The 8,600-nt window shown below is 48.5% G+C and overlaps 1 protein-coding gene across 3 annotated transcripts in view; it reads right to left on the minus strand.

Moving 5' to 3' along the window:
- Positions 1-3,796: 3,796 nt before the first annotated feature.
- The window catches only part of ZFAND2A (zinc finger AN1-type containing 2A), a 9,869-nt gene continuing 5,065 nt past the window's right edge, over positions 3,797-8,600 (minus strand). For 2 of the 3 annotated variants that reach the window (XM_021710285.1, XM_021710287.1), the window contains 3 exons: positions 5,548-5,699; positions 4,334-4,417; positions 3,797-3,994 (listed from right to left, as the gene is read on the minus strand). In XM_021710285.1, coding sequence (XP_021565960.1) covers positions 3,976-3,994; positions 4,334-4,417; positions 5,548-5,699 — 255 coding nt within the window. In that variant the 3' untranslated portion in view covers positions 3,797-3,975. Of the gene's footprint in view, positions 3,995-4,333; positions 4,418-5,370; positions 5,700-8,600 lie in introns of those variants that run through there. The other variant, XM_008053696.2, reaches the window with a different exon arrangement.

The raw sequence follows: 8,600 nt of genomic DNA on the forward strand, positions 1-8,600 counted from the left end.
GCTATTAAGTATACCCATCTCAGCCAGGCACGGTGGCTCACGCCTGTAATCCCACCACTTTGGGAGGCACAGGCAAGAGGACCTGGGATTTGAGACCCAGCTTGGGCAACTTGGCAGTACCTCGTCTCTACAGTAATTCAAAAAATTAGCCAGGTGTGGTGGCACACGCCTGTCATTCCAACTACTTGGAAGGCTGAGGTGGAAGGACTGCCTGAGCCCCTCCTGGGTGACAGTGAGACTCCACTCAAAAAACAAAACAAACAAAAACATAGGCATGGCTCCAAAAGAACAGACTCAAAGATGGCATGCCATGCTGCTTCATGTGACATAAAGCACAGAAGTACTGATGGAACAAACTCAGCTAAATGACAGACCAAAATCACCCCTGCAACTGACCCCACAGCTCAGCACTGTGAATGGCAGTCATAGAGCTAATTTCATCCTGCCTGTAGAATTTCATAAGCTTCTGCAGGTTGCTATAGAAACAGTACCATGTCTAATTACTCTTGTTCTCCAGGGAATGTTTATATAAAACCAGAACAGGGAAACACTGGTCCATTAATACCCTCTTCCCAAAGGACTGTCATTTTACTTTATTCTTCTCTTAAAGATTCAGCCACCCAAAACCATATACAAAAGTAGCTTTAATGTGGAATGAAACCTCCATAATGTCAAATTAAGGACCTGCTTGTCTGTTGGCATGGTTTATTTTTTGTAGCATCTATTGCAAGAAACCTAGCTTTCCATGTATTCTGAGAAGACCTCATAATGTGGCCCAGGATGGTATAAGCCTTCTACAAGTGTGATGTTAGTAGAGCTTCCCCCTCCCCATGTCCTAATAGTGGAGAGGCAGAAATGGAAAGACAACACCCTCAAACAAAAGGAATGAAAAACAGGCCGGGCATGGTGGCTCATGCCTGTTATCCCAGCATTTTGGGAGTCCTAAGCAGGAGGATTGCTTGAGGCCAGGGATTTCAGACTAGCCTGGGCGGTCTCTACCAAAAATAAATAAGTAAATAAATAAAAAACAGTCAACAATCTCTCTAGACAACATTTAACTAACACAGCGGCCTAAACACTGTCTTCTTGGCTTTACTCACCTTGTATAACTAACTGGGATTATAAATTTTAATATCGTTTCAGCAAAATAGGACAAAACAGTGTTTATCTGCAAAAACGTCAGACATGACCAAGCAAAGAAGCCAACATCCCCAGGACATGCCAAAGATCCTGATTCTCAAGTTAAAACTCAGAAAACTAAGGACATTTCAGCTACTGACCTATTTTGGGAACTCATTTCAGAACTGATCTTTCAAGTGTGGTCTTAGGCTTATTTCAAAGAATAAATTTGAAAGGTTAATTAACAATACACTTAAAATATCCCCAAACCCTTTTAACATTGTTAACCTACAAAAACGGAGTTAGGATTGATGGGCTGGCTATATCCGTTCTTCCTGTGACACTGTATCTAATTTCTCACCAGGAATATTCAATACTGTCAGCCCTCCCCGATCCAGACAAAGGCCTCCTGGGGACATCTTGTGCAAATGTTCGCTACTGCAGGCCATACAGCAAAATGGCAAGTAGCAACCAGTCCTTCCACGCTCATCTCGACAAGGACACAGGGCATGACAACCCCCTTTGGGCCCTACCCAGAAACGACTGGTTGTTCCAGAAAAAGGAGAACCAAGGCAGGGATATCTACTTGCCGCAGGCAGGTGTGGTGGAGACTTAAGGCTTCAAGCAAATGGTAGCGATCTGTCCAACCCAGGCAGAGAAAATATTCAACATCTATGAACACCCATCTGCTCTCCCTCCCACATGAGCCTCAGATCCAAATCTGCTTCTGAAAAGGAAAGGTTGATGACCTCAAAAGGTTGACTTCAGGCCAAGTGTCATGGCTCACGCCTATAATCCCAGTGCTTTGTGAGGCCAAGGTGAGAGGATCCCTTGAGGCCAAGAGTTTGAGACCAGCCTGGATAACACAACCAGATACTGTCTCTGCATTACTGAAAAAAATTAGCCGGGTGTGATGGTGTGCATCTGTCACTCCAGCTACTCAGGGGGCTGAGTCAGGAGGATTGCTTGAGCCCAGGAGTCTGAGAATGCGGTGAGCTGTGATCATACCCAGCCTGGGTGATAGAGTGAGACTCCAACTCAAAAAAAAAAATTTTAATTAAAATAAATTAAAGCCTTTGGGAGGCTGAGGTGAGTGGATTGCTTGAGCCTGCGGGTTTGAGACCTGCCTGGGCAACTTGATGAGACCTCATCTCTACAATAAATCAAAAATGAGCCGGGTGTGGTAGCGCGCATCTGTAGTTCCAGCTACTTGGAAGGCTGAGGCGGAAGGATCGCCGGAGCCCAGCAGGTAGAGGTGGCGGTGGCTGGGAGCGGCCACTGCACTTCAGTTTGGGTGACAGAGTGAGACTCCAACTCAAAAAAAAAATAATTAAAAAAATAGTTGTGGCTTCCCTGTCCCTTGGCATCCTGCCACATACCCCACTGTGAACAGCTCCATGGTGCCTATACCAGCTGACCTCTTAACTTAATTTTTCCAAGGGGTACTTACTGGGAAGATGCTCACCTTGCTTGTGAAAGATGCACTAGCTCTGTAGTGCTGTTTTTCCACCAGACAGGAAAAAAACCACACCAATGAAAACAGTGAGGATGTGGGGAAACTGTACAAGGGGACCTGCTACTGACCTGTAATTATCATTCGAGTGTATGTTTTCAAATAGAGTGGATTTTGAATGTTCCCAATGCAAAGAAATGGCACGTTTGAGGTGATGATGTGTTAATTGCTCTGATTTGATCATTACACATTGTATATGTATATATTGAAATAATGTACCCTAACCTATAAGTGTTAAAAAGTATGTAGTTTCTTGGGTTTTTGTTGACCATCTCAGTAGCACCTCTGAAATGCATTGCTGGATCGCCAGGGGAGCAAAGACCAGCACTCACATGGCACTTGGTCTCGCCTTGCTTTCTGCCACCCAAGGCCCCAGGGAGTGGCAGCGCCCTTGGCATGCAGAGGCTGTAGGCACAGCTCCTGCTCCAGCATTTCTCTGACTTCCGTTCCTACAACATGCTCCTTGCGTCACGGAAACAGCACCAGGTCACAAGGGGTGTCCTTGCTCATCACCCAACCCATGAAGGGCTGTGGACCACACCCCAGCTAACCTCTCCACTCCCTGGTTTGGGTTTCCTGCTCTTCAAACCCTATAACCTCTAGCACTCTTCTGGAAGTTCCTATCATCTCAACACCAGACAGACCTTTGTCTTGAACAAGTGACACTCTATGATTTTCTTCGTGGTGCTGAAATCACATCCAAGCACAACAAAGCTGTCTCACGGGCTAGCTTGTTACTGACAATTGTGCCTGTCTGAAGAAGCTGCTGTGCTAGGGACAACCAGCAATCCAGCAAAATACACCTCTCTTTCCCACAGTGGAGCCCAGCCCCTAGGAGCCATGAATGGGCTCATGACTGCGTAATCTCAGGGACTGAGGAGAGGGCTGTGGCCACCTCTGGCGAAAGACCCTGCACGAAGAAGCTGGAAGGCCTTCCACCTTCCCTGGGCTCAGACAGCCACGTCATTACCGAAACCATGTGGTAAAGACATCTACGGTCCACTGTCTGGTGTTTCAGTGACAAACTGCCAGAAGACCGGGTCCTTGACTGACTCAGCCCAGGGCACAGCCACCCTGAACTGGCCCCCTTGAACTCTTTGCACAGCTATCCTCTGACCTGGCTCACTTGAACCCTTTGTTTTTAAGCAACTTTACTTCACCGTATAGGACTTAATATCCTTCTGTTTATTTTGCCAAACAGTTTTTTTATTTCATTGGAAAAATTTACACGTTTCAGATTGTTTGCCTTGAGAAGCATGAAGGCACTGGAGTGTGCAAGTTATCCATGAAGTTGCAGTAACCCACACAGCAGTTAACATGCCAGCACGAACAGAAAAGTCATGTCACCGCTTTGCTTTCCACCTAGAAGAAAACAAAGAGAAGAGTTTGTTTTTTTCAGGTTTGTCTTGATTACCGAGAAGTGGCTGATGATACCAAAGGATCTCAGAGGGCAAATAAGGTATCTGAGAAACCAGCTATAAAATGTTACTGCTCAATCAGAAGGGGTGCTGGAATGAGAAGCATTTATAACTTGCCTTTCTAGTCCTGTGTCTCCTTTATGACATGCTCCTTCATGTGCTGGAGCAGGTCACCTCACAGCCATTACCCCGTACTACAGTTACTTCTCAACATTCACGACTGACAAAGTGATGCTGCTCCCAATACACAAGGAATGATTCACACGTGCTACAAGTCAATTACCTGAATTGCCGGGTTAGCCACCAAGAAGACAGGGCATTTACAGCTCCTGATGGCTCCAATTCCAGAGCTCTCATCGATGAGCACCTACACAGAAAGGTGAGACTGGTATTCACGTGCTTGCCAAGAAAGCCCACAGAGGTGCATGCAAGTGAGGTAGTAACCCACAGCCCACTTCAGGGATGGACAACATAAGAAACAGCAAAATGCAAGTCAAATTATGTGTGCCTCCAATTTTATTCAACAGCCAGTTTAGGCAAATGTTTCTACCGATCTGACAAAGGTATTAGTGTTATGGGTTGAATCACGTCCCCCTAAAAAGACATGCTGAAGTCCTAAATTCCACTATCTCGGAACGTGACCTTATGTGGAGACAGTCTTTACAAAAGTAATCAAGATAAGGACTTGATGGCCAGACACAGTAGCTCATGTTTATAATCTCAGCACTTTGGGAGACTGTGGCAAGAGGACTACTTGAGTTTGAGATCAGCCTGGGGAACATAGTGAGACCTCATCTCTGCAAAAAAATGCAAAAAAAATTAGCTGGATATGGTGGTACACCTGTAGTTTCAGCTACTTGGGAGGCAAATGCAGGAAAATCACTTAAGCCCAAGAGTTGGAGGCTGTGGAGAGCCAAGATCATGCCATTGCACTCCAGCATGGGTAAAAGTGAAACCTCGACTCAAAAAACAATTAAAAAAAAAAACCATAAACAAAAAAAGAGAAGAGGTCATTAGTGTGGGACTACATGACTAGTGTCCTTATTAAAGGGGGAAGTTAGGACGGGAAGACACACACACACACACACACACACACACATAGTACCAGGTAAAGGCAGAGATGGGGTGATGGTCTACAAGCCAAAAGAAACTCAAGATTGCTGGCACACCATAAGACGCTGGACAGCTCTGCTTGTCAGCCTTGCTGACACCTTCATCTGAGACTTCCAGCCTCCAGAACCATGAAATAATTTCTGCTGCTTAAGCCACACAGTTTGTAGTATTATATTACAGGAGCCACAGAAAACAAATACGAGAATCCAACTTTAACTTAGATTTCAATTTTATTATCTTCACTCCAACTTCTAGATCAGCAACTTTGTACAGAACAAGGCTTGAGGCTGTTCCACCCTCCACCCTAGTGTGAAGCGGGCTCTACCAATGTCGCTGTGTGTTCTGAGTTAGCTCCGTCATAGCTAGCTAAGCGTCTCTGCTCACCCAGCATTGCTGGTGGGGCGACTCGCATGTCTGCAGCTGTGGTCCAAAGGGTGTCTATGCTGAATACAGAAGTTGCCATAACACTGGGCACAAGCCACCTGCAGCATCTCTCTCTTCTTGCATCCCCCTTTCGAGCACCGGTGTGCAAAAACCTGAGAAAGCAAAGTCGCTTCAATGAGCAATTCTCAAACCACCCCAACGAGCCCATTCCCATTTTGTTCAACCACCTCAGTGCAGATGAGATGGAGAATCTTAACAAGTGGTGAATGCCAAGTCAGCATTTCAGTTGGGGTCCGCATGAAGATGTACCAGCGACGCACACAGAGGAAAACAGGGAAAGGACCTAAGGGCGTCGGGACCTGGCAGGAGGCCAAGCATGGTGTGACAAGCACAGTCCCACAGGGCACTTGGTTCTGGGGGCAGTTGCCCCATCAGGGGCGTGCCTATTAATGCTCCCCCACTCACTCACCGTTGTTTTGGGGGCTGGGGGGCAGTGATATCAATCCCTAGGTGCTTCCAACTTCCAAGGCAAACAAGGTAGGGAGTCCCTCCGGCCAAGACACACAGGCCCCGTCACGAAGAGCAACAGCGCAGCAGGGGCCTGTGCCGGGCAAGTCGGGGATGCAGGCGGGGCGCGGGCAGTGGCCACTGCAGCAGCAGGAGCAGAGCATGCTGGGCGCACACAGGAGGACCTGGGCGCTTCTGGGGAGGGAGGCTGTGCCAGTTCGGAGGAAGCGGGCGTGCCGGGCAGAGCTGCAGCCTTGCGGGGGGCTTAGAAGTCCTCCCAGGGGCTGAGGGCCCAGGGCCCCAGGCACCACGGGGCAGAAACAAGGAGTGCGGGAGAGGGAACTGGAGCAAGCTTCCAGACAAAGGGTTTGGGTGGCAGATGAAGGAACATAGGTTCTATTCCCTCATTTTGAGGTTGAAAACAGCAAGTGTTAGTGTGGGGCGACCCCTCAGGGCCCCTCCCATTGTGGGAGCTTTTCTGTCCTCTCAATAAATCCTGCTTTCTCACAGTTCATGTGGCCTTCCACTTATTTATGCTAACGCAACTGCGAAGTCCTTCTTTCTTTCGAGTTGGAGTCTCATTCTGTCGCCCGAGCTGGAGTGCAGTGGCACTCTCTCACAGTCACAGCAGCCTCGACCTGCCGGGCCCAGGGGACCCTCCGCCTCAGTTTCCAGGTAGCCAGAACCACAGGCACGTGCCCCCCCCCCCCCCCCCCCCCCCGGGCTGAGTTTACAGCTTGTGACAGAGGCGAGGCCTTGCCGTGTTGCTCAGGCTGGTCTCGAACTCCGCTCTCCTCCGCCTCCCAGAGTGCTAGGATCACAGGCGGGAGCCGCTGGGCCTGGCTGCAAAGGATTTTGTATAATGTATTGACCAAGGTAGTTGCAGTACAAACCAGGATCTGTGGCCAGAAACACTTAAGCTCGACAAAAGTCAATTCCCCAGAAGAAAAAGCTCTTTAAAATGTCAAAATGCCTATGTGCTTACTCTGGAGAGCAATGGGACAGGAGACAGGCAGCATACCTGCAGCAGCAGACAGCCTGAGGAAAAGCCACCCGAATAAACCAGCAGGGACCCACAGAAAGCAAGGTGTGGAGTTGGCCCAAGTTTGTCCCAGGAGGTGGCCCTGGGGAAGGCGTGAGGCACCCTGCAAGTCTACAGTCCCAGGCAAGGGACAGGCACGACAGGAAGGCAGGTTGAAGTGCATCTCCCTGGACATTTGGCTAAGGAGGGAGATCCAAACACACATACTGGTTCTGCCACTTCCTGAAATACCATAAAAGTGACAGAAAACATTTTCCAGAAAGGGATAAACCTACAAGGGCAAAAAATAAGAAGACAACTACAACAGCTTAGATGCCAAAAGGCACACAGAGTAGTAGTGATGGACTTGGCAGATGAAAAAGGCAAAGGAAACCTCTAGGCTGCTGTCCCCAAAGTAACAGAGGCTGAAACACCCCCTCAAAGTAAGTTCAACTTCATGGGAGAGTGAGGCTGACAAGAGAATGTGCGCATGAATGTTAGAGGGGGAATGAGGCAAGTCCTCAGGTATGCAGATGACTCCAAATAAAGGGCGAGCAAAACAGACTCAGGATGCGACACTACACATGGCTGGAGGAAGAGCAGACACCATAAGCATACAGGGCTGGCTGAGAGTTGTAAGTGGCTTCTATGGAGACAGCGGCCTGTTGTTTTTTTTCTTTTTTTGAGTCGGAGTCTCACTCTGTCGCCCAGGCTGGAGTACAGTGGCACACTCCTGGCCACCGCAGCCTCAACCTGCTGGGCTCCGGCGATCCTTTCGCCTCAGCCTTCTAAGTAGCTGGAAGTATAGGCACGTGCTACTCATCCAGCTATTTTTTTCATTTTTTTTAAATTGTAGAGACGAGGTCTCGCTAAGTTGCCAGGCTGGTCTCGAACCCCTAGGCTCAGGCAATCCTCTTGCTTCGGCCTCCCAAAGTGCTGGGATTACAGGCTTGAGCCACCATTGTTTTTCTTGACAAGCTTTACTACACCTGAACAGACCAGTAACTTCAATACAAATATGGATGCTGCCAAAGCAAGAACACTGAGTGTTTGAACTGTATATCCTCTCACTTCTTTTTTTTTTTTGAGTTGGAGTCTCACTTTGTCACCCAGACTGGAGTGCAGTGGCTGCTCCCAGCCACCTCAGCCTCGAACTGCTGGGCTCTGGCGATCCTTCTGCCTCAGTCTTCCAAGTAGCCAGAATTACAGGCATGTGCTACCACACCCAGCTGATTTTTTTATTTACTGTAGAGATGAGGTCTCGTTGCCCAGGCGGGTCTCGAACCCGCGGGCTCAGGCAATCCATTCACCTCAGCCTCCCAAAGGTGTGGGATTACAGGCTGAGCCACCGAGCCCGGCAATGGAATTTTCTAGAACCATTCTTTTAATGTGCATTTGTTTTCTAAGCTCCTCCTAGTAAGAAGTGAGAGGATAAGCCGGGCTCGGTGGCTCAGCCTGTAATCCCGCGCCTTTGGGAGGCTGAGGTGAATGGATTGCCTGAGCCTGCGGGTTCGAGACCCACCTG

Source organism: Carlito syrichta, unplaced genomic scaffold, assembly GCF_000164805.1.
Source record: "Carlito syrichta isolate Samal-C Ts95f unplaced genomic scaffold, Tarsius_syrichta-2.0.1 Scaffold288374, whole genome shotgun sequence".
In the NCBI taxonomy this organism is placed as follows: Eukaryota; Metazoa; Chordata; class Mammalia; order Primates; family Tarsiidae; genus Carlito; species Carlito syrichta.